This window comes from Bos taurus, chromosome 10 (assembly GCF_002263795.3).
Source record: "Bos taurus isolate L1 Dominette 01449 registration number 42190680 breed Hereford chromosome 10, ARS-UCD2.0, whole genome shotgun sequence".
Classification (NCBI taxonomy): Eukaryota; Metazoa; Chordata; class Mammalia; order Artiodactyla; family Bovidae; genus Bos; species Bos taurus.
Window position 1 is genome coordinate 79228296 of NC_037337.1, and position 26936 is coordinate 79255231.

Here is a 26936-nt window from a genome sequence, read left to right on the forward strand (position 1 = left end):
GTGCTTACTAATTTTGCCTGATTTTGTTTGCCTAGATACAACTCGGAATCGGCGAGACCATGAAGTAGCTGGTAGAGATTACCACTTTGTTTCACGGCAGGCGTTTGAGGCAGACATAGCAGCCGGAAAGTTCATTGAGCATGGTGAATTTGAGAAAAATTTGTATGGAACCAGTATAGATTCTGTACGCCAAGTGATCAACTCGGGCAAAATATGTCTTTTAAGTCTTCGTACACAGGTAGAACTCTTTTGGTTTAGAGTGTTGAACTTGTATTTTGGTCCAAGAATCACAAGACCTAATTAACTTCTCATACAGATTTTTCACAATGATTCTCTACATGAACTCAGGTTGCTAAATCACTTTCAATTTCCTCAGAGTGGAAAATACATACATTACATACTTGCCTATATATAAATGTACATATTTTCGGAAACTTAAAATATAGTAACTGTTGTGCTGGTAGTACTTTAGTATTTTAAAGGTTATAAAAGAATTTTCCTTTCCCATATGAGAAAAATTAGAATAGTGAGAGGTCATTTTTATGGTTTTAAATGCCATCGTCCAAGTATTAGGACTGTAATGAGTGGTTGGTTGTAGCTAATGAAACAGCCATTGCTTTCCATTATCTGTCTTACAAAGCAAAACCTTCAAAAATTACTAACAGTTGCTTTTTAGATTTCTGTTAAAAATAATTTTAGAAATTTTGTATTTTTAAGATTGTGTTTTTGTGGGTTTTTTTCTTGATTGTACAGCTTTAGCATAAAACTTTCCTTAATGTAGTGGAATCTACTGTGTGTGTCAATTCAGGAGATATAGGCAGTGGTTATTAAAGAGATGTGTATGAGAAAAATTGACTCCAAAATGGCTTTCCTGAAATAGTAATTAGGTTTTCTTTATTTTAGTCTTTGCTATTCAGTTATAAACATTAGATTTAAGAAAAGCATCCATGTTTTTATTTTTACTAAATTCCTTAAGAATTCTTTATTTTGGCTAACAGAATTACCAAAGAACTTAAGAGTAGTTAAGCATATTGTCTTAATTACTGTTTTTAGATAGAAAAGGACATGTCCGTATAATCCCCATTTTTGTGGAATGCTTCACTTTAGGGACACACAGTCATGCAAAGGCAAGGTGAAAAACTAATCTTTTAATTCAGACAATCTGCTTTTTTTTTCTTGGATGTATTTTTCCAGAATTTTTTTTTTTTTGCATGTGTGTGTGAAGTTTTTCTATGATTCCTTTTGCATTTAGATTGTGGCATATGGTTAAGCTGACTGCTCATTTGTAATTCCTTCAAAATGGATTTTTAATGTTGTTATAATCTGTGTATGATCTTATTATTTTATCATGTTAAGTCTTCATTTCAGTTTTGGTACACAATATATTATGTTGAATGGTACGATCTTTTCTGTTGTTTTTTGTTTTTCTCTCTTTGATTTTTTAAATTATGAAAGAATGATAACATCTATAGACTTGGAAAATACATGACGAAATTACATATAGTTCTATATATTACAATTATTTTTTTTAATAGATAAATCAGGGTTTTTAGTTGGAGTTTCAGTATCAAACTCTCAGATCTGTCTTTGCTTTACAGTCCTTGAAGACTCTACGGAACTCAGACTTGAAACCATATATTATCTTCATTGCACCCCCTTCACAAGAAAGACTTCGGGCATTATTGGCCAAAGAGGGCAAGAATCCAAAGGTAAAGTTATTATACTGTTAGACTATTCCATTAAAAGTAAACATGAAAACACATGGCTTAATATGCCACAGTGCTTAAAAACCACGTCAGCTTAGGCTTTCAAACTGATTATTCTTTCTGCCATGTCACTTTCCCCAAAACTGCCACACTTGCCTCTGGTTGCATTTAGGTAATTCTCCAAAGCAAGGGGCTCCTCTTGTTCTGCATACAGTTCCTGTTGTTATTCCAAATGTATGGTAGCCTTTGACATTTCTTAAAACTTCTGTCATCTTCACACAGATCCATGTTATTTCTGATTTCTTAAAACTTCCATGTCCTCTTCACACAGATCCATGTTATTTCTAACAAGGATTAGATGACACCCGCTCCGCCACCAAATATTCTCAGCAGATCCTTAGGGATTACCCACATTTTCTGCAGATATTCCATATATGCCAGGATCCAAGTTGAGTGCTCTTGCCTTTCTCCTCTTTTTTCTGATTGAAATTTTATGTTCTGTTTGTCTTCTGCCTTTGATCTTTTCATATGATCTGAAATGGAAAATTTTTTTAAATTATCTTATATTAGATGCTGAGTGAGGTTGAGGTGGTCCATATTATACCAAATGGTACTAAAAATTAAATGATAATATAGTGATATATATTAATCAAAGCATTGATATTTTATTTGACATTTTAAACATATGATATGAAAACCATCAAGTGACATGCTATATCACAGCAACAAATACTCTTCCTTGTTCTTAGCAGATTTCCTAAGTGGTTCTGTTTTATAAAGGAATCACTTAGCGCTCATTTCATTTGCCTTTTCTTTCTCCATAAAAATTCATACTACTACTCCTCCCTCAAATCTCTTCAGAAGTCACAACATCACACCTCTCCTTTTCTTTGGTTTTTGACTATTGACCACATCCACCAGCCTTCTTTGTTCCTTCCCAGGATATCTTTTTCTACTCTAGAAAAAGATTTGTTATTCAGCCTATATTGTGTTTATTTTTCAATGTCTTAGACCTCAGGGACTTCCCATCCTTTATATTGAGCATAATTCGGTTGCTTTGTTATAGGCTAAGTAGGCCAGCTGGTTAAAGTAGTGTTTCACTCCGTTTTCATTTTTGAAGTCACAAAAGACCATATTTGACATGATTCCATTATTTGGAATATCCAGAATAAGCAAATCTATGGAGACCAAAAGTAGATTAGTGCTTGCCTAGGGCTGAGGGTTGGGAGAAAATGGGAGTGGCTGCTAATGACTATGAGGTTTTGGGGGAAGGAGAACAGGGCATGGAGAGTGGAGGGTGAGGAACATGTTCTAAAATGGATTGTGGTATTGATTGCACAACTTCTCTGTGACTACAAAAAACTGTTCAATTGTACATTTTAAGTGAGTGAACTGTATGAGTCCACCATTGAATTGGTTGCAGTTCACCATTAAATGGGTGAATTGTGAATGAACTGTATCTCAAGAAACCTGTTATTGGGGCAGGAAAAAAACCACAGTGGGCTTTTCCGTAGAAATTGAAGGTTGTTTTAGAATTTGTGTGGAAATTTTAAAGAATAACCAAAACACTTTAGAAGTTGGAAGCCTTTTTCTTTGTTAATGTTCTTGTTTTCCATTTCATTGAGTTACCTTATTTTTATTCTTTATACTTACTTTGGCTTTAATTTGCACTTGCTCTAGTTTCTGAAGAAAACATGATTTTTAAACCTTCTTTTCTAATAAGAAGTTACATAGTTTTAATTATCATTTTGTTAGAAATATTCCCTAATTTCCTGTCATTTTCTTTCTTTAATCCATGGGTTATTTAGAAGTATCTAATTTCCCCCTATTGGAGATTTTAGAATGTTTTATTGTTGTATAATTCCACCGTGGTAAGAGAACATATTCTGTAAGATGTCAGTCTTTCAAATTTTGTTGAGCCTTATTTTATGACCCAGTATCTGTTCTGTCTTGGCGCATATTCCTGCACACCAGTAAGAATGTATATTTTGCAGCTGTTGGGTAAAGGGTGATGTATCTGATTGCTTTTTATGTTTTATCTCCTTTGGTAATTAATAATGCTTATCACACAACAGAAGTGTTAAGTAAAAACTGATCCTAAATTTTAACTCTGTGAAATAGTGTTAGCTAAGAAAGTAATGGTGTTCTTCACTGAATGCACAACTTAATCTTGTTACATTCTGAATCTGGTTTTGCTATAATGGGGTCTTAAGAGTGGTAAACTAATAGTGTGAATTATTATGGTCAATTTTGCCTATAGATAATTTTTTCAGGCCAAAGATTTTATGAGCAAAATCATTTTGTTTCAATTTTGTCGTGAATTGTAAAATAATTATAAAGTACCAAATATATAAGTCATTTTTGGCAAAAGATAAAATACTTCAGTTTGATAAGGAAAAATTTAGGATTAGATACTCTTGTGAATCTATGTAAGATGTGCAGCTTAATAACATTTACATTTCAAATCTAGTAAGACAAAGTTTAGATTCTCTTTTGAGTTCTAGAATGTTCTTTCAGTAACCTTGAGCTTTGGGTAAACATAAGTTGTGACCAGAACATCACAGTGTGTTCAGTTACAATGGTGTAGTAGCTTCCTGCTGGGAAACAAAGGATTCTGTGTGCCAGAGCCAGCTGCACAACATTCCAGAATGAAAATTAGAGCCACACAAGAAACCAACTCAGGGCAAGCCAGAGCTATCATATTTTTAGTATGTTTTCCTACTGTTATAAAAGTTTGACTGGTTGAATGATATAAATTGCTTGATATTGTGGGTCCAATATATTTTTGATGTATGGCCTCTATGGCTGAGACATTGGGCATTTAATTAGTTCTCTTCATTGACGGGGCGCTCTGGGGGCAGTTTCACTTTCTTGGACACCTGTGCTTGATCATCAGAGGGGTTCGGGATAAGTTTTGCATATTACCTTGCCATCTGCTTGTCTGTGAAAACACTTGTTTCCTTTACATATTAAAGTAGCCTGCTTCTATTTGGCTTCCCAAACTCTCTTAGGATACTTGTTTTTGTATCTTAAAGACCTCCTTTGTGTATTGAAATTGTCTATCAACTTAAAGTATTAAACTATTGCCCCCAAAACCATAGATTATTAAAATCTTGGATTTCCAGCGTGTTTTCATAAAAAAAGATACCCATTCTATTGATCCTTTTCTCGTGGTTTTACTCTTTTAAACTCTACAACAGATATAAAAGGCAGGGGCTCTTTATAAGAGCCAGAATAGGTGATATTTAGGGTCCTGCCAGAAAAGTTCACTCTGTTACAGAAGACGTTTTAGGAAGAGGTTATGATGACCTACAATGTTTGAAAATGAGCGTCTGTAGAGAATTCAGAGAGTCTGTGCTCTTGAAGCCTCTTGTGGATAAGACAGAAACACATAAAACCTACAAAGCAGTATAAATAGGTTATGAAAAGAAAGTGAAAGTCACTCAGTTGTGTCCAACTCTTCACAACTGCATGGACTACATAGTCCATGGCATTCCCCAGGCCAGAATACTGGAGTGGGCAGCTTTTCCCTTCTCCAGGGAATCTTCCCAACCCAGGGATCAAACCCAGTTTCCCACATTGCAGGCGGATTCTTTGCCAGCTGAGCCACAAGGGAAGCCCATAATTAGGTTATATACATTATACTGAGTCACAGATGATTTGCAGTGAGTGTGCTGAAGAGGCCAGAGCAAAGGGAATCTCTGTGGCCATGACAGGGTTTGGGAGGAGCTCTGAAGTTGAGTATTTTGGGAGACAGAAGGAAAGCAGTATGTTAAGGCTTTTTTTTCACCCATCTTGTTTTTCACCCATCTCTGACTCATTGTGAAGTTTGGGGTGGTTTACCTCATGGTTTTTCATCTTTTCTTTGCAGCCTGAAGAGTTGAGAGAAATCATTGAGAAGACTAGAGAGATGGAGCAGAACAATGGCCACTACTTTGACACAGCAATTGTGAACTCAGATCTTGATAAAGCCTATCAGGAACTGCTTAGGTTGATTAACAAACTTGATACTGAACCTCAGTGGGTGCCATCCACTTGGCTGAGGTGAAGGAAAACATTCATTCTGTAGCAGGACTGGACTTGACCTGGCAGACTATCCATAGGAAGATAGCCCTGATACTTGAGCACATCTCTGAGGTGGCAGGCAGTGTAAACTGTAGACATGTTCTTAGATCATGAATTAGTGAGAAGAAAATCCCCTTAAGCAATTTGTTAACAGCAGTCTTTATTCTCTCTCTGTACCTGGCTTTAGAGGTTCTTGCCTCAGATGGGGATTTTAAATGGAAGTTTTCAACAGAGCCATTCTAGTTTATCCATGGTAAAAGCCTTTTAATTCTGTTTTCATCTAACCAAATCTTTTCTGCCTAGTCATATTTCCACAAAAACGTGTATATATACACAATGGTCCGTGTTTAACACTGCAGTAAATATTGATGTTATTTAACAGTTAATTTAAATGATTTCATGAGAATTTGGGAGTGAGGGGGAACTGTGCTGTGCACTGGGCAAGACGACAGGATTTGGTTAGAAGACTGGCTTAGTCATCAGAATGACTTTACTTTCTTAAAAAATGGAGCCACTTTGGTCTGGAGCTACTCTGTTAGCCTTGAATTCATTTATATGTCTTTTAATTCTTAAAAACATTCCATTAGAAGCACCAATTTTTTAGCTCAAACTTTGTGGATCAGGCTTCATTGCAGACTCTGATCTAAAACATAGACAATATATGCTGATCTTTTTAAAGGTATAATGAGTTTTTGAATTTTTATCTTAAATTGTCACAACTGATTTGGTAACTTCCTTTTCCTGATCTGCATAGTACAATAGAATGTATGTTATATTTTTATGAATGGCAGATATTCATATATAAACTGTTGATTATTAAAAGTTTCTTCAAGATGCAGGTTTTTACATACATGAGAGGACACAGCACATTTGACGGTTTTTGCATTTTATATATGAACACAGTATAATTTGATGACTTATATATGTAGGTAATAAACTGGAATTCTGTGATCAATATAGCTGCTGTACTGTATACTAATATTTAATAGATTGACAAATGGTCATTAATTACACTTGTTCAACATTGGAATAAAATATTTAATAGATTGACAAATGGTCATTAATTATACTTGTTCAACATTGGAATAAGATTATATGAGAGAAATGACATGACAATTGACTTTGAGATCAGAAGGAAAAGATGACCTGAAAGTCATTTGAACATTTTAGGAAAAGAACACTGCAGGGGAAAAGTTAAGCATATAGAAATAGGTTTTTATCGTTAAAAAAAAGTCTGCCTCTTATGACCAGAATGCAACAAGCTAAATCATAAAACATTTAAGCTAATGGGATTTTCATACTGTCTCTATAGCTTGAAGCTTTAAAAGTCAACTTCTGTAATCGGCATGGAAAGTTAATTTGTAGTCTCTTCCAGGTTTAGGGGATGGTGTGGTGTGTGACAAACAACCTCAAATGTGAATGTCTTGATTTTATTTTTATGATGAATACAGCTACAACAATTGTTTCCAAAGCTAAACACTGGAATAATATTGAATTGTCACTTATTAACATAAGCAACTGTTTTTAATGAGTAGTTTGTCTTGGTGTCATGTATGTATTTGAGTTTTTCTCTTTTGCATAATACTATTTGAACAAATGTAGACTGTTTATATGTAGCCTTTTTCTGTTCAACTTTGTGTGGCCTCAGAGTTGGCTGTAGAGTTATGTCTTATGCAGAAATAATGTTCCTTAGAAGAAAGTAATTCCTGGGTTGAGGGAAGGAATGCCATACATACTGTCTCTTCAGGTCTGAAACACTCCAGTTTATGGCAGGAAAATGCAAAGGTCACAGTGATTTTCAGCAATGAAAACAAAGGACTGTATTAAATCTTTTCACTTTGCCAATTTACTTTCTCCTTAGGAATGAAAGGTAGTCTGTGGAATTTTGTGAGCTGCTTAGCATAACTGACAACTGTTTTCAACCCTAAAGTCTAAAATGTTTGTAGTTTCAGTCAAGTTAGAATTGAGATTTTAGGTGGTGTCAGTAAGTGGCTACCATGCTAGTCTTCTAGTTAGCCTGCAGACCACAGGGCCACACAAGGGCCACGTGCTATGGACTCGGGCATGGCTTTAAGAAGCAGGTTCAAGGACCCTGCCGAGCGAGGCACATGCCATGCCATAGTGCACTCTTAAAAGTCTAAGGTGATGAGGTATTTTAGGGGTCAGTGAAATCTTATGTAATTCTCTCCTTCCTCATCAGCAGTGATAGAGGAATAGAAATGTTTATGTCCCACACTTTCTTCAGTCCCAGTGATATGGATGTGCTGGTACTCATCCCAGCCCCTCCAAAGTGAAAACTGAGTTGTTGCTGACTTCTTTGAAAGAAAATAGAAAAAACCTTGCTCCTTACCTAGCTGTGCTGTATACCACTCTGGCCAAGTCCATTTCCTGGCCTTCTGTGCTTCTGATTGGAGACCCCAATGTTGGGGAGGTCTTAACCACTTAATAGGAACCATACCAATAGCTAATGAAATGCACATTAGTTCAAATAAGAAAATAACCTTCCTTTACTAAATTTTCTTAAGTCAGAACAAATAGAAAGGAGAATAGTTTTTAGATTAATCCAGATTTGCTTTCTATGAAAACCTAATGTCTGGATTTTTTTTTTCCTTTTCTCATGGCCTAAGGAATAATTTGAATGTAATTTTGTGAATGTGTGTGGAAAATATAAACCAGGGATTTAGCCTTAATAAAGGTAACTTTTTTGACACCTGTTGTTAATCTTCCTTTGTACTTTACCTTGCCTTTATCTGCACTCTGTTATTTTGAGATGTAATACTGCACAAGATAATGTAAAAATAAAAAGTAAAATTATGTTTCAAATTTTAAAAGCCACTGACTACTTTCTCTTGTGTGCTTATATCCTCTGCCATTCAAGGTTTCAACACAACTAAAACCACCCACCTGTCTTCAGGTTCTGCTAGCAAGTCCATCGGAGCCTCTGGGTGAAACACAAAATATGTTTTATTTTTCACAGTGGAAGAGTGCCCCCTATTGGCACAAATGTAGGTTCTGTTTCCTATATTGTTTATTTAAACTATATTAAAGCTGGAAGCTCTAAAAGTTTTCTGGGGAAGAAGATATGTAAGACAGGCAAATTCCACTACATGCAACCATGGACTTGAGAACACTGAGGGTAGGATGAGTTGTTGACAAATACACATTTCTCAAATCTTTAGCCTTCCTCCTTTCCTATACCTATTCTGTATCTCCCAAAGGAGGCCAGTCATAGACCAAAAAGTGTCACACATACACACCTTGCTACCCCAGCCCCACTTTCCATTCCTATCCTGATCGCCTGCCTCCCTTTCCCAGGAGCTCAGATCACCAACCCTACACAACAAACCATCTGTCCACCGCTGTCAGAACGCTGAAGTGGGACTCCCTGGTGGTCCAGCAGTGAAGACCACCTTCAGTGCAGGCAGTGTGTAGGTTCATCCCTGGCTGGGAGCGAACATCCCACATGCCTGCTGGCCAAAACTCCAAAACATAAAACAGAAGCAACAGTGCAACAAATTCAATAAAAGATTTAAGAAAGATGGTCCACATAGAAAAAATATTTTTAAAAAATATGCTGAACCATAAAATCATCTGTACTTTTGTAAGGGAGGTTAGCCAAGGCCAGTAAGTAACAAAGGTTGATGAAGCCACAGGAAAAACCGAGGGTACTTCTCTAGCTCAGTGCTTTAAAGTTAATATAAGTTTACCTAAATGAAATCACTAAAATTGGCTCTCTGCATCAACTTTTCCACTAATTTTTGCCTCCCACAGAGCATACATACCACGAGATTCAAGGCTCTTAAAGTCAAGATACATTTGCTCTGCATTCTACCTGCAAGATGGAAATGATTGGTATTTATACTTCACTAGGGGCTTCGCCTGGAGAAGGCAATGGCAACCCACTCCAGTACTCTTGCCTGGAGAATCCCCGGGGCGGCAGAGCCTGGTGGGCTGGTGTCTGTGGGGTCGCACAGAGTCAGACACGACTGAAGCAACTCAGCAGCAGCAGGGGCTTTGCAAATGATGCTGGTGGTAAAGAACCTGTCTACCAGTGCTGGAGACTTAAACTAGGGTTTGATCCCTGGGTCGGGAAAATCCCCTGGAAGAGGGTTGGCAGCCCACTCCAGTATTCTTGCCTGGAGAATCCCACAGACAGAGCAGCCTGGTAAGTTACAGTCCGTAGGCTCAGAGAGTCGGACACGAATGAAGCAATTTAACTTGCATGCACTAGGGTATTGGGAAGATTACATATTAGGCAGTTCATCGTTAAACCTATTTTCAAGACTTACATACTTGATTGTTAGTTTCCCAATTTACATTGAGTCTGAGATTTTATTTTGTAAGTAACAGCAGGATTTCCTAAATATCAGCTCCTCCCGGACAGGCCTTATGTGTTACCTTTACCCCAAATTTTAAATGTAGGAGAGGCAAAAAAGAATATAAAAATTCTGAACTTAGATTACCTGGATTTAAATGGGACTCACCACTTTCTAGTTTTTTAATCTAGGACCACTCAAGCTCCTTATGTCTCAAAATTTTCTGTGAAACATGGGATTAAAATAATATGTACCTCTTATGGTGGCTGTGATGATATAAACAAGGTTCTAACTGGCACAACTAAGCTGCTTTGTAGCAGGTGTTAAATGTTCACAAAATTACTTGGTTAATTTAAAAGCCAACGGGGGCTTCATGGTAAAGAGTCCACCTGCAATGCAGGAAACCTGGATTCAACCCCTGGGTTGGGAAGATGCCCTGGAGAAGGGAATGGCTACTTAACCCCAGTAGAATTCCTGGAGAATTCTATGGATAGAGGAGCCTGGTCCATGGGGTCGCAAAGTCAGACATGACTGAGTGACTAACATGCTTTTAAAAGACTAGGCTGTGATACCAGTTGATTTAAACACAATACTATTAAGGCTAGTGTTGTAATTTCATTAACCAAAAATTGCTCCATGGCCAATCATGTCAAAAAACCCTTGGAACTGAGTGCAGGAAAGCCTGAATAATCATGGATGACTCACACCAAATCAAGCTACTAAAAATCTCCATTACCTGATACAGCCATATTACTCTCAAATGGGAATTATTTTTTTCTTAGATTAGCAATAGCAATATCAATAAGCTCTCCTAACTCTCTGGCAATCATGTATTTATCAGTACCCCAAAATTCAACAATCATTTCAGTAAGCTTGTAAGTAAAACACTGAAATCTGAAGGATGGAGGAAGGAGACTCCCACTTCATACATGTCTGTGGAGGAAGCTCTTTTTGAATGCCAATCCCATGTGCCAATCTGAGCATAAGAACACAACTTACTCTTAACAGTAAATTCATTAAAAAAGGAACAACTCATTTTTAAATCATTTTACTGTTTATACCGTAGTCACATTTGAATTGGCAGAACTGTTCCCATGACAGACCAGAGACCTGTTATTCAAGGAAAAATAAGTGAAGGTTTTCCTAAAGCTTAAGGAGAGACGTCCCATAGTAACTAACACAAGAATGGCTGTAGCAATCCCAGACAGTGGTGCCAAGGTGTGTGAGCAGGTAGGAACAAAGGGTGCTCTGGAGTAGCTGGCCAGTACTACTGCTTCCTAAAGGGGTTTCTTATTATGTTTGGGAAGCAAATGCCTTGTAACAGATGTATAACTGAAGTAGGGTGACACTTCTGCAGCATAAATTCTACAGGTTTTGGGACAGGTTCTACAAATTTCATTGGTGATTAATTGTTGCTTAATTATGATTCTGCAAACGTAGATCCCATAAACAGACATTCAGGGAAATTTTACAACTGGTGAAATTCTTAAGCCAAAAAATAAATACCCATACAACAAACCTACACACCATGAATTAAAATGGTGACATGTTAGGCCTTCTGAAAGAACCAGAGCAGGAAAGCTTATTCAAACAGAAGATCTTCATCCTTCTCTTCAGCCAGGAGATTAGCAGGCTCTATCACCTCTCCGGCTGCCCTCCGTTGCTCCAAGTCCTTATCAGACTTCTCCTTGAGAATCTTTTTCTTCTCCTGTATTTTCTTTAATCTGTAAGATAAAGGAGGGAATTTTCTGAACAATGTTTTGGTACTAAGTGGAACTGATTTCTTCTAGTTTTGTAACAAGGATAATAAACACCTCTACGAAGTCAAACAAAATTCTGCCTTTATTAATTTCAATTTTGTTAATATATTTATGACCCTTTTTTTTAAAAAAGACTTGATGTTGAACACATTCGTGGCTCAAATGGTTAAGAATCTGCCTGCACTGCAGTTGGCCTGGGTTCAATCCCTGGGTCGAGGAGATCCCCTGGAGAAGGGAACAGCAACCCACTCCAGTATTCTTACCTGGGGAATCCCATAGACAGAGAAGCCTGTGGGCTATAGTCCATGGGGTCTCAAGGAGTTGGAAATGATTGAGCGACTAACACTTTAACACACATTTTAAGCTAATAACTGATTGCAAAAGCTCCTATCTCAGGGTGAATAAACTTGAACATTCACGTGATGATATTGAGTATTCAGACATTAAAATTCTGGATCATTCAATTTGGATTACCACAACTCTGCATACCAACTGAAGAACTAAATTTTAATAATGATGATTATAAATCATAATCAAATGCTACTCAAGGTCCAAGACAGTCATGGCTTGCCTTCATTTATTTTGCACTTCTCTGAACCTGGCACACTGACCCCTGCATACCACCTATGTGGTATGTATTGTTCCATAAATCAAGGTAAACTGGAAGTGTTCAAATAGGAGATGGCAAGAGTGAACATCAACATTTTAGGAATCAGTAAACTAAAATGGACCAGAATGGGCAATTTTAATTCAGATGACCATTATATACACTACTGTGGGAAAGAATCCCTTAGAAGAAATGGGGTAGCCCTCACAGTCAACAAAAGAGTCTGAAATGCAGTACTTGGGTGCAACCTCAAAAATGACAGAATGATCTCTGTTCGTTTCCAAGGAAAACCATTCAGTATCACAGTAATCCAAGTCTATGCCCCAACCAGTAACACTGAAGAAGCTGAAGTTGAACGGTTCTATGAAGACCTACAAGACCTTCTAGAACTAACACCAAAAAAGATGTCCTCTTCATCATAGGGGACTGGAATGCAAAAGTAGGAAGTCAAGAGATACCTGGAGTAACAGGCAAGTTTGCTCTTTGAGTACAAAATGAAGCAGGGCAAAGGCTAATAGAATTTTGTCGAGAGAATGCACTGGTCATAGCAAACACCCTCTTCCAACACAGGAGAAGACTACACATGGACATCACTAGATAGTCAATACTGAAATCAGACTGATTGATTATATTCTTTGCAGCTGAAGATGGAGAAGCTCTATACAATCAGCAAAAATAAGACCGGAAGCTGACTGTGACTCAGATCACGAACTCCTTATTGCAAAATTCAGACTTACATTGAACAAAGTAGGGAAAACCACTAGGCCATTCGGGTATGACCTAAATCAAATCCCTTACGATTATACGGTGGAAGTAACAAACAGATTCGAGGGATTAGATCTGATAGAGTGCCTGAAGAACTATGGATGGAGGTTCATGACACTGTACAGGAGGCAATGATTGAAACCATCCACAGAAAAAGAAATCCAAAAAGCCAAAATGGTTGTCTGAAGAGGCCTTACCAACAGCTGAGAAAAGAAGAGAGTGAAGGCAAAGGAGAAAAGGAAAGATATACCCATCTGAATGCAGAGTTCCAAAGAATAGCAAGGAGCAATAAGAAAGCCTTCCTAAGTGATCAATGCAAAGAAATAGATGAAACCAACAGAATGGGAAAGACTAGAGATCTGTACAAGAAAATCAGTGATGCCAAGGGAACATTTCATGCAAAGATGGGAACAATAAAGGACAGAAACCGTATGGACCTAACAGAAGCAGAAAATACTAAGAACAGGTGGCAAGAATACACAGAAGAACTATACAAAAAAGATATTAATGACCCAGATAACCATGATGGTGTAATCACTCACCCAGAGCCAGACATCCTGGAATGTGAAGTCAAGTGGGCCTTAGGAAGCATCACTACAAACAAAGTTAGTGGAGGTCATAGAGTTCCAGTTGAGCTATTTCAAACCCCCAAAGATGATGTTGTTAAAGTGCTGCACTCAATATACCAGGAAATCTGGACACTACAGCAGCGGCTACAGGACTGGAAAAGGTCAGTTTTCATCCCAATCCCAAAGAAAGGCAATGCCAAAGAATGTTCAGACTACTGCACAATTTCACTCATATCACACGCTAGCAAAGTAATGCTCTAAATTCTCCAAGCTAGGCTTCAACAGTACATGAACTAAGAACTTCCAGATGTTCAAGCTAGATTTAGAAAAGGCAGAAGAATCAGAGATCAAATTGCCAACACATGCTGGATCACAGAAAAACCAAGAAAATTCCATCTCTTGCTTGAGACATCTACTTCTGCTTCATTGACTACAGTAAAGCCTTTGTGCAAATCACAACAAACTGTGGAAAATTCTTAAAGAGATGGGAATACCAGACCACCTTACCTGCCTCCTGAGAAATCTGTATGCAGGTCAAGAAGCAACAATTAGGACATGGAACAGAATGGTTCCAAATTGGGAAAGGAGTATGTCAAGGCTGTATATTGTCACCCTGCTTATTTAACTCATATGAAGAGTACATCATGCAAAATGCCAGACTGGATGAAGCACAAGCTGGAATCAAGATTGCAGGGAGAAATATTAATAACCTCAGATATGCAGATGAAACCACCCTTATGGCAGAAAGCAAAGAGGAACTAAAGAGCCTCTTGATGGAAGTGAAAGAGGAGATTTAAGAAACTGGCTTAAAAAAATCAACATTCAAAAAACAAAAATCATGGCATCCCCCCATCCCATCACTTCATGGCAAATAGACGGGGAAACAGTGGAAATAGTGAAAGACTTTTATTTTCTTGGGTTCCAAAATCACTGCAGATGGTGATTGCAGCCATGAAATTAAAAGACACTTGCTCCTTGGAAGAAAAGCTGTGACAAACCTAGACAATAGTATTAAAAAGCAGAGACATTACCTTGCCAACAAAGATCCATCTAATCAAAGCTATGGTTTTTCCTAGAGTCATGTATGGATGTGAGAGCTGGACTACAAAGAAGGCTGAGCACCGAAGAACTAATGCTTTTGAACAGTGGTGTTGGAAAAGATTCTTCTTGACAGTCCCTTGGACTGCAAGGAAATCAAACCAGTCAATCCTAAAGGAAACTGGTCCTGAATATTCACTTGAAGGATTGATATTGAAGCTGAAACTCCAATACTTTGGCCACTGATTCAAAGAATTGACTCACTGAAAAAGACCCGGATGCTTGAAAATATTTGAAGGTAGGAGGAGAGGAGGATGACTGAGGATGAGATGGCTGGATGGCATTTGTGACTCAATGGACATGTATTTGAGCAAGCTCTGGGAGATGGTGAAGGACAGGGAAGCCTGGTGTGCTGCAGTCCACGGGGTTGCAAAGAGTTGGACATGACTGAGTGACTGAACAACAACAGCAGCTTTAAATGTTAGCCTGCAGCCTGCCAGGCTTCTTGTCTATGGGATTTTCTCAGCAATACTGGAGTGGGTTGCCACACCCTCCTCCAGGGTCCCTTCCCAACTCAAGGATCTAACCCGAGTCTCCTGCATTGCAGGCAGATTCTTTACTGCTGAGCCACCAGGGAAGCCTCCCCTCATGAGACACCCACATAATCACTTCCATTTGAAAGAATTATCAACACTATTTCTAGTTTCTCTGAAAGGCCTATGTTTTCAGAGAAACCACATTTTAGTTATGTGCAAAACTTGGCACAGATTGGTCTCCACAGCCTTTGGCAATATCATCTCTTGCTTCTTACCAGAATAAAACACAAGTTGTGCTAATTCTAAAGAACATAAGCCAACAAGTTTCTCAGCAAATCAAGTCTTTGGAATATGGAAAAACAAAAAATGACCAATAACTTCCAAATCCAACAAACCTGTAGAACTCCTCTCGCTCTCTTTCATCCAGCTCTGTGATGATATAAGCAAGGGTACGTTCAATCCGGGGAATGATGACTAGAGTTTAAAAGTATATATGTAGTCAGAACTTCAAACCTCTTTTTAAATTGCCAGTGCTCATTTGTACAACAGTTACTTAACCATAAATGTACATTTAATGCAAAAAACAAAAACAGAAAAGTAAAACGCAGTGTAATCCCACCACCCTGGGTTAACTATTTAAATATTTTGGTATGTGTCCTGTACTGTCTTTCTATGCACAGGTAACACTGGGCCATGATATATACAACGCTGAATATACTGAATTTATATGAATATATAACACTGAACCACAAATTCTATTTTAAATATAACAGCAATCTAAACACTGAACAGAGGGAGTACAGTAAGTTGAATTTTGTGTCAGTCATAGGTTCAACTTTACACAGAATTTCTTTATTCTGCTTCTAGAATGTGAGCTCCTTGCGAATTGGAACTTAACCCATTTTGTGTTGCTTGCAATTCCAGGCATGAGGCTGGCACAAGCAAGCAGTCAGGAAATGTGTTTTGAGTTTTTAAAAAATGAGATAACTTCCTCTTTAACACTAACAGATCCCAAGCAAAATAATTTCCCTGTTGCTCAAAGTTTGCTACTTTCTTACCTTAAAATTAAATAGACGTTTCTTTAATGAAAACTGAGCCTTTTAAGGAAAAAGTACTTTGGCAACATTAAGGAGTCATAGTTTTAAAATAATGAAATAAGAGAGATGGAGGATAAAGGCATACAATAGGAAAACTTATTTTGAGAAATCAAGAATAAGAGATAAGGCCTAAGAAAGATTTAAAGTTAAATACAGTAAGTCCTCTACATAAGAACTTTCACATTGTGAACTTCCAAAGATACAAACGTGTGCTCACATGTCTAACGTACGTTGTCACATGCATGCGTGTGGTTGTGCTTTTGTGTACTTTACTGTACAGTACTTCAGAGTACAGTAGCACAGTGTATTTCAAGCCCAGGATTTCTGGAAGCCAGTGTAAAAGCAGTGATTGCTGTAGCTGGTACAGCACTCCCTAAACACCACTGGATCGTTTTTTCAAGAGTAGACGGAATTCAATCCAGCAAGGAACCTGTGCCATCAGCATCAGGCTTGAGTGAAATCAGCTTGTCCTCCGCCTGCTACTGCTGATGATCCATCTCCTACCTACCCTTTCTCCTCCAGTTAGTAACTCTTCCTGCCTGTTCACTCGATGCCAACTGTTGCACTATACTACTGTATTTTTCAAGGTACTATAAGATTTAAAATGTCTTATTTTTCTGTTTGATGAACACTTATCTGTACTGACCCTCTGCCCTTCTCACTGTGGACAGCGGCGACATCTTACTCAGCAGGCAGCCAGTGCCTGAGTCCTAGCAGGTCTGAGACAAGGATGGAGGCGGGGACAAAAGGGCAGCTTAAACTCACCATGTTCAATAGCGTTTACACGCCTGTTGGTTATCTTAATAGCTTCATCCAAAGTAACAAAGGACGTCTAAAATAAGAGGATAAATTAATAATGTAGGCTCAAAATTTTCTTCCTAATCATACCCTGGCCTTCACTCAGCACTTGTAGAAAACATTTGGAAACCAAGACTACTACTTCTCAACATACTTAGAAAACAGAAGTCTTATGAGGTTTCCACAGAGCTAACATGACTTCCATTCTATTAGAATTCATTTACTTCAGACTCACCTGAAGTTATAAAAATGGCAAGAGGAAGAGAATCATACACTAAGGACCTAGACACATATTAACTGACCACAAATGGGAAACAAAGGCTTTCATGCATAAATCCTATAACATATGCATTTAAATCCAGTGTTGACTGTTGCTGTTCTCACCTAGTCAAGAGTGAAGCTACACCACTGCACAAACATTGTGTTAGTGAGAAAAAGTAGGGACAATGGTGCAGAAGCCCCCATTTCAGAAATCAAGGCATTTCTGGCTTGTTTCACGCAGGCATGGCAACAGTTTAAAGTACTAAGTGCAATATGCTCCGATTCAGGATCTGAGTCTCCCCGACGTGACTGTTAGATATCAAACTGCAGGACTTACCTGCAGTGAAGCCAGTTCCACCAGTAGTTCCACTGCTTTGGCATAATTCCTCTTCAGTTTAGCCAACTGTTCCCCACCTCTGGCTAAACCAGTCAGTTCATAACCTAAAAGAACCAGTCAGACAACATTTGCATTTAGAGTACTCTTCCCCATAAACTTCCCAAAAGATGGTAAGTCAGAATTAATACTAACGACAGAAAAACAAATTTAGCGACCCTATTCAATGCACACACAAAGTGCCCATTTCACTCCCCCAAACCATCATGCCTGCTGCTATTTGCACGGGGGCACTATTCTAACTATAGGGGAAGCTGCTGACTAACCTTCACGTGCCCAGCTTGTAGACTATACTGCCTGATGCCCCAGTACAGTGACAGTCTATTAATAAGTGATGCTCTAGAATGCTTCTTCATTCAAGCTGTACTAAATATTCTATGTGAACCAATTAAATAGGAGGGCTAAAGAAAGAATATCTTTATTTCTATGAGAAAGAGCTGATTACTTTGGAAAGGCTCAACAAAGATGTGTTACCACCTAAAACATGCTGTCAAAGTAGGAAAAGTGGAAAGTTATAAAAAACTGAGGATGAGCTGGCTATAAAAGTTTAGGAAGATTCAGCATTCAGATTGTATCACAGTGTCTAAGAATTCAAAGATACCCAAACTGCAAATTACAAACAATGCATTATGGGTGTGGTATGCAGAAAGACAACATGGAAGTCTAATTAGTGGATTCATACTCAAAGAAAGGTCAAGGCTTTGTATTTTTAAAATTTGGAAATGACTAAATTTCTAGGTGGAAATAAAGTATTTTAAGCAATGTAAAATGTTTTACGACTCCACACAATAACACTTTTTTGATTAACTGATAAACTACTGTCTCAACTGTATCTGATAAGAAGGCTTACCAACACTGGAACTACTGAACTCTAATAAGATCTATCAATCATCATTGTTCAAAATAAGGTTCATTTAAAGAGAAACTAGAAGAATCCAGAGACACACATAAGAAGTTTCACACTTACTGTCAGTTCCTTCATGATAATGTTCAAATACTGGCAATGTAACACCTGTTAAACAGAAACATATATGGATTCACGAAAACATGTCCTTGAAGTATGGCTTCTTATCCATGGTTTCCTGTTCCTTTTTCAGGAAATATTCAAAAGTCAAGAGACTGCCTGGAATCATAACTAGTTTCAAGGAATGAATTTAGGAACCTGCCTTCTTAAGTGTTCATTCCTATTCCAAAGTCAAGTTATCCTTAGTAAGGGATCTGGTTGTTACAATGTTTGGTTTTTTTCCCCTTCAGCTTTGAAGTATACTTAAAATGTAAAAAGCTGCACATATTTAATGTGTACATTCTGATGAGTACAACATATGCATACACCCATGAATACCATCATCACAATCAAGGTGATAAACATATCCATCACTTCCAAAAGATGTGTCCCTTTTCCTATGTGTGTGTTAAGAATACTCAAAATGAGATCTACTTTAAGTTTCTAAGTGTAGAACACCAAATTATTAACTGTAACTACAGACTGTACAGCAGGTCTGTAGAGTATATTTATGTTTAATAACTTATTTTATATCCACTGAATGACCAGCTCCCCAGTTCCCCTACCCCCATCCCCAGGCAACCACCAGTTAACAACAGTTTCAACATGTAAAGCCAATCAACTTTGTCTAAGAAGAAAAGATTAACTGGGCCATTAAGATCTTGCTGTATACATGAAAGTGAAGTTGCTCAATCGTGCCCGACTCTTTGCGACCCCATGGATAGTAGCCCGCACCAAGCTCCTCTGTCCATGGGATTTTCAAGGCAAGAGTACTGGAGTGGGTTACCATTTCCTTCTCCAAGGAATCTTCCCAACCCAGGGATCGAACCCAGGTCTCTCCATTGCAGACAGACGCTTTACCATCTGAGCTATATAGCTATATAAATATGCTATGCTAAGTCACTTCAGTTGTGTCCGACTCTGTGCGACCCCATAGACGGCAGCCCAACAGGCTCCCCCGTCCCTGGGATTCTCCAGGCAGGAACACTGGAGTGGGTTGCCATTTCCTTCTCCAATTGCTACATAAATGGGTTGATTTAAAAATGTTATCTTTCTCTGCCAAGAGTTTTAAAGGGTTGAAAAGTTACCTGCTACATTATCTTTCTTTGCTCTAATCTTCACTTGGGCCTTATTTACATTTTGGATAACTGTGGTGCTGCAGAAAAAGAAAAGGCCTTGATTTAGTTGCGTCTTTACAGTGAGAAGTAAACCAGCAGGGACCTATAAAGTATTTCAACATAAGCAAGATTTCACAATTACGTTTTGATGATTGTCTTTTCAGAAAAGGAAACGATCACTACTACCAAAGGAGAGCCTCAGAGAGCAAAGTATGAACAACATTCAAACATTAACCATAAGAATACAAAGAATGGTTTCAATGTACATAGACTGCTTAAGTTTTCAATCAGAGATGTGGTGCGTGGATGTGACTTTAGGGATTTTCATTCCATTGATGTAATTAGGAGAAGATCTTCCTTCCTTTTGGGTGTGCTATCAAACCTTCCAGTATACTGGAAGACTAAACTGAACAGCAGCAGTTCAGTTCCTTTACCCTGGAACCTATCTAACTTCCATCTGGCTGCACCTGACTCCCCATTTGTTACCATCGCAAAATAAAGTGTCTTCCCCATAACCACCCTAAAACATTTTCACATACCACTCACACACTATTTATTCCCACCCTCTCATGAAAAAGGCAATGCAAATCGTTATCCTACTAATACTGGTGAATATTAAAGTCTACTACTTCAAAAGGACTCACGCCCTTCAAGCTGTAAGACTGTCCATAGGTAATGTTCCTAGAGAACACAAACTAAGAATGGAGGCACTGTGTTATTGGTAAAGAAGACTAAAATAAAAAACCCTGAAAATATCTTCCACTTCTGCCCCAAACAGTAATCTGACTTCAGGAAAGGACTGAACTTAAACTAAGAATTACAATGCTCACCTGGTCCACCTCACAGGCTTATAGGGAGAATCGAATGACGTTATCTAAACATATGTAAAGCAGTAACTAAGCCATTTTGTACACTTTGTAAGGCATACATTGATAAATGCCATAAAGTCCATGCTCTTTAAACAATCAATTCCATTCTTTAAAATTTTCCTAAGGAAATGATTCAATAGAAATAAGTATATAAAGATGTTCATGGCACCTTTTCTAATATTCTGAAAATCACCCCAAAGGCCCATCATTACAGGAAAACATTAACAAATTATCATACATCTAGAGAAAGATTATGCAGCTGTGTGAAAATGAGGAAACGTTTATGATACAATATCCTGTGTGTGTGCACACAGCATTTAGTTGCTCTGTCATGTCTGACTCTTCGAGACCCCATGGACTGTGGCCCTCCATGCTCCTCTGTCCATGGGATTTTTTTAGGCAAGAACACTGGAATGGGTTGCCATTTCCTCCTCCCAAGGGATCTTCTTGACCGAGGGATCAAACCCATGTCTCCTGTGTCTCCTGCCTTGCAGGCAGATTTTTTACCTGCTGAGCCATTGGGGAAGCCCTTATTTAGTTTAAAAAAATAAAAAGACTATAAGAAATAGACGAGAAGGGGGTGACATAGGATGAGATGGTTGGATGGCATCACTGACTCAATGGACATGAATCTGAGAAAACTCAGGGAGACAGTGATTGACAGAGAAGGTTGGTGTGCTGCAGTTCATAGGGTCACAGAGTCCGACATGACTTAAGAGACTGAATAACAACAACAACAATAAAATATTAAGTATCCTCTGCCTGAAGAACTATGTAACAGGTAATGTACATTAGGGTGGTGAAGTGTTCTTATTATATCACTTGTCCTTAAGGCTTTTATATGTACATTAATTAAAAGTGGTTTTAATGAAATTTTGAACATGAAGGCACTTTGTTTTTCAAAATACCCCACTTTACCTGAAGTCCCCTGCTGTGAACTTGGCCTCAGCAAGTGAAAAGGCAGCTTCTCTCATCACTTCACCCATCAACATTTTAGTCTGGAAAAGCATAAATCAACAGCCGATTCAACCCAAATTTTTATACAGGAAAAGGTGGTATCATAATCATGTCCCTTTAACAACCACCAGTGTTTCATACCAGGTGTACACGTAAATATTGATCTGGTAACAATAAAATAAACACATCTAATTTTGCTTGAAAGGTTTGATTATGGATACTAACAACATGGCAAAATTGTAAGTTTTATAATATATTACAATAGAGACACTAAAAAATTGAAAACTAGATCTTTACTGAAAGGCCTACCTTATTCCTGAATGGGTCCATGGCAATTTGTGCAAATTACTCTTTTAGATTCACTATACTGCTGTCAAAATCCTAATGGCACAGTGATTCTAAAATAAATCTGGAAGATGTAATGTTTGAGAATACCCAATAATTTTTTTGAAAGAGAAGACAAACTGGGACAGGGGGTTAGAAAGTTACCAGACAGGCCAGAGGAGCAATTATAAGAACACAAGAGAAAGAGCACTTTAGGCAGAAGGAAGAGCTAATGCAAAGGTCCCAGTACTGGATGTTAGAAAAAAGCTCCAAATGAGACCAGAGGGGCAGGCAAGGGCCAAAACAGATCAAGAGGGACTTGGGGGCAAGAGTAAAGAGTCTGAATTTGATTTCATGACCTTTCTGATACTGGTTACATTTATAACGGCATTTTTAGTTTTGAAAGAAAAATATTAACAGCCATGCTGGATTTTCCATAGATACTTCTAAAACACAGTTCTAAGCAAACTTCATTCTACCTCTATTATCTTCTTAAGGATCTGTCGAAATCGAAGAGTTAAGGCATCAGATTTTTTCTTCAGGAGGTTTCGACCTGTCTGTGCTCCTTTTAACCGAGCCTTCATGATGGTCTGTGCCCTATGTAAACAAAGTTAAAGAAATTTAAGATAAAAATACTTCCCTAATATGCTGTTAAAACCCTGCTTTATCTGTTGATGTCATGGGCTCAAGAATATACAGCATTTGTGGCTGACAGGCTTAACTGGTTTCTCAATATTGTAGATACCCACCCACAGTGTTCCAAAAGTGAGAAGTATTTTTTATATAAAATGTAACAATCCTTTAATAAGTATTTATTAAATAAATTAGTATTTAATTATTAAATAAATAAGTACTTATTAAATAAACATATAAAGGGCCCTATTTTATGATGTCAGCATTGTCTACTTACTTGATTTGTGAGTTGTAACAATATATGTATTTCCATTAAGGATTTTAAAATTCTGTCCATTAACAGCAAACTTTGAAATGCACTTATCTTCAGGGCCAACAACTGCACTTTAAGGGACTTATGCCACTGACTGACTCCCACATGTACACAAAAACATGTACAAGGTTAAGGATGAGTACTCCAGCCTTATTTGTAATAGCAAAAGGGTGGAAACAAATGTCCACAAATCATGGTTCATCATACAACAGAATAATATGCAGCCAGTAAAACAACAACAAAAAAACAGTAATGCAGATCCGCATGTATTCCCAATATTACACTGTCTTAGTCACACAAAGTAAGGGATACATGTGCTTATATAGATACAGAGAACAGTTCTAGAAAATTTCACAGAAACTGGTAACAGTTTCCTTTCAAAAATAAGGCATTTACTTTTTAAATGGAAAAAAACAGATTTACTCTTTACTACTACACTGTTTTACCTTCTGAATTTTATACCATAATCATTTCTCACTTTTTTCATTAAAAGTGTGGCATGGAAGTGTTTTGATATCACCAGTGAAGACTCTACTACCAATCACTTTATTAATTTGTAAATGACTCTACGTGACAAATGACACATAAGTAAACACTCCTGAGAAGTAACAAGCCACTGAAGTCTCCCTACCTCATTCCAATCTTTTCCCATCAGAAACCCCCAAACTGAAGGCAAGAAAGCAACAGCAAAAACCAACATTTCTGTTCTTGCTACCATATGCCAGATAAAATTCAATAATGAGGAAGAAAAAGTGGGTAGTCAGATTCAATAATAGTTTGCATGACATACTTAGAAAAATTTAAGGGGATATAGTTTCATATGACTGGTGTTATAATCAACTGCAAAATAGTTTTTACTAAACTTTTGGGTAAATTCTTAGATTATGAATCTTCTACCATAGGCCAAAGGTTACTAAGACTATTCTGTAGCTGGAAAGGCCTTTAGACATTATCTTGCAGGACAGGAAAATGAAGCCCAGAAAAGTAAAACAACTTTCCCACAGTTGCTCAGTGAAGAAAAGGCAGAGCAGGAACCTGATCAAGATTTCTGACTCTAGAGATTTAACCAAGGCTCAAACTAAGGCTCAAACCTAAGTCCTCTGTACTCCAACCTGTGCCACACTGCTTCAGCTACAGATTATAAACTGCCTCAGGCAAACAGTTCTGTCTCTGAAAAACTAGCTATTAGTGGCTGAAATTGCACTGACTAGCCTCATTGGAGGTCTACCCAAGTGAAGCTGGTTCAGTTTCCAGCCTGAGTAGGAGCTATGCACCCCACTGTGCACATTTAACATACCGCATTGTTGACACTAACCACCAGAATTTGGGTTCAAAGAGTTGAACCAAATTTAAGTCAAATCCTAGTATTTCATATTGCAGCAAGTACACAGTAAAAAGGTGAACTGTTTGTGAATTCATGTTAACTTTAATCTATATTTAACATCTTTTCTGGTGAAATAGACAAATTTTAATTCTTGAAACTCAGAGTGATTTGCCCGAGGGCCTACAGTTAGTATGTAGTAGAACCTTGATGTGACTGATTTCTGCAGACGCCAAATCCTTCATGCCTCTTTTGCGTCTACTCTGAACTTGTTTTTGCTTTCTGGTGCCTAAGTAGGTGACAGTGCCATCTTACAGCATAATACGATAAGGTGAAAGTGTCTGAAACAAATCACTAGTATATTTTCTAGCCTAGTTCTTAAAAAACTTCATTTATAAGGTACAAAGCTGCTCGGCCCTACAAAAAATGCTTGACCTTCAGCTAGGATGATGACTTTGCTTCCAGCTGAATCAAAGACATCTGACTACATGACAAAGTACCTGCTGATAGGCCTTGGGAAAATATTTAGAGGAGCAGCTACTTCCTGCACCTGACTTTCCTCTAAATCAGCAAGCTGGACACTCTCAAACAACAAATTGTCACCTCCCCAAACCTATCATTCATGTCTAAGCCCAAATAAGCGTATTCTCACCTCCTAGTCTTAAAGTAAAAACATCAACAACAAAATGTTAACATTCTGACTACTACCAAAGATAAACACAGCCAGACATTAATTAAAGTGGTGAAAAGACATTATTCCGTAACTGCTGACAGCAGGGGAAAGAGCTGAGCTCTTTTCCGATGGTGCACAGGTGATTAAGCATTTTAAAAGGAGTAAGTGGACACGATTTGGAGAAGAGAAAAATTTCAAAAGGTTGAGCAATGGAAATGCCATCAGGCCAACTGTGTCTGCCAGCAAGCAATTAAGGAAGGGGGGTCAGAGGCAGAGCCTATGGTGTTGCATATTTGGGTAGATATTTTACCGGGTGCTGGAATCATCTTAGGAACACAATCTTAGGCTACCAGAAACCAAGCTAGAGTCTGGTGGTCTCTCAGTGCAGGGCTTTGGATGGAGTCAAGGTCATAAGTGCTGGGAGTTCTACAGTCCTCACAACCCCAGGGTATTCCTGATCTTTATCTATTTCTGAAAGCACTGCCTTTCTCCACAACTGACTTGCTTCCCACCTAGGGCAAACAGCTATTAGAAAGTCAATAGATAAGGTAAAAACCAAACAAAAGCCCCTTCATTTCATTAAAACCCACGAAGAGACAGAAATCTAGGTTTGGGGTTTAAATAAACTCTTACTTTAACCGTCCTCAGATTCTCTGAGAAAAGTCAGGAAGAAGAAAAACAACACCGCATACCCAAAGAGTTAGGGCCAAAATCAAAAGACCCAACTGTCCAAAGCCAAAAGTGATTTCTGCTCCTCAGCGAAAAAAGAGTAAGAGGAAAATGAGAGGGCAAATAAGAGCAATCTTTATCTTCCACACGTTGTTAGGCACATTTGATAAAACGTCAAAATTTTCTCCTGCCGAAGAATTTAGACCAAAAGAGAAAGAAGACCACAACCGAACAGATTCCACGGCCATGGGTTCATTCAAGCAACATTTTCTGTGGACGATTAATAATCAAGACATCTCTCATCCTGGAGAGAGTTCCCAGTTCAGTGGTAAACGTACAATAATCTTCTATCCACTTTACAATGAGATGGACGATATTAATATAATGAACACTGAATAAGATGCAATGGTGATGGAACAAAATGAGCGCCTCAGAAATTCAGGGATAGCTTCCCACCACATGTGACATTTCAGGGGATCTTGCCAAGATGAACCTGACGCCCACGTTAGGGCGATTCAACCCCCCGATATGGCCTGCTTCACATCGCAGTCAACTTCCCTTCTCAAAGCATTTATCAAACTTCATCGCCTGGTCTATATCTTCACTGAACTGTGAGCTCTATTCTGGAAGCAGTAGCGACAACTCAGTTATATAAATCTACTGCCCGGATCAATAGGGAATGTGAAATGAATGGCTCGATTAATGACTGAGGTCAGCAGACCTCCACAAAAGTCAGCAGCTCGGGGTGGACTCTGTCCAGTCTGGTTCAACTCAGAGCCAAGGGACTCGTCAGGGAGCCTTGCCCTAGACTCAGGAAGAGGCCTGAGAGCTCAGGATCGGCCCAAGATACAAGGAGCCCCGCCGCTCCAGGGTAATGAAGGGACAGCGGCTCAGGCAGGTGTTCCTGAACACCTGCTCGTTCCATTCTTTTACTTACATTCGCGAGGGAAAGATTTCAATTCGGTCTTTGCCCGACATTCTGACGATGACTGTTCAGCTCGGGTCCCTGGCCGGGCAACCGTGGCTGCAACAACCCAGCCACTGAGTCTTTCTCTACCGGAGTCAGCTGGTGTATCACGTGACCCTCTCCCGTTGCTAAGAGGAAGCTAGGCTATACGGCCTTCACTTCCCCTTCCTGTCTGTA

At 38.4% G+C, this 26936-nt stretch overlaps 2 protein-coding genes across 5 annotated transcripts in view; one reads left to right on the forward strand and one right to left on the reverse strand.

Moving 5' to 3' along the window:
- PALS1 (protein associated with LIN7 1, MAGUK p55 family member) overlaps positions 1-10324 on the forward strand; it is an 80860-nt gene extending 70536 nt beyond the window's left edge. For 2 of the 3 annotated variants that reach the window (XM_015473234.3, XM_005211983.5), the window contains exons 13-15: positions 36-238; positions 1599-1709; positions 5578-8479. In XM_015473234.3, coding sequence (XP_015328720.1) covers positions 36-238; positions 1599-1709; positions 5578-5754 — 491 coding nt within the window. In that variant the 3' untranslated portion in view covers positions 5755-8479. Of the gene's footprint in view, positions 1-35; positions 239-1598; positions 1710-5577 lie in introns of all 3 variants that reach the window. The other variant, NM_001205951.1, reaches the window with a different exon arrangement.
- Positions 10325-11119: 795 nt separating this feature from the next.
- ATP6V1D (ATPase H+ transporting V1 subunit D) lies at positions 11120-26907 on the reverse strand. 2 transcript variants are annotated; one of them, NM_001075141.2, is made up of 9 exons: positions 26730-26907; positions 22663-22780; positions 21821-21900; positions 20004-20071; positions 18880-18924; positions 17856-17959; positions 17225-17291; positions 15758-15836; positions 11120-11811 (listed from the first exon to the last, which is right to left on the reverse strand). In NM_001075141.2, the coding sequence occupies exons 1-9, from the start codon at positions 26768-26770 to the stop codon at positions 11670-11672; spliced, it is 744 nt and encodes a 247-aa protein (NP_001068609.2). In that variant the 5' UTR covers positions 26771-26907; the 3' UTR covers positions 11120-11669. The 2 variants fall into 2 exon arrangements, with proteins under 2 accessions (NP_001068609.2, NP_001244017.1); NM_001257088.1 differs by lacking the exon at positions 22663-22780.
- Positions 26908-26936: the final 29 nt, after the last annotated feature.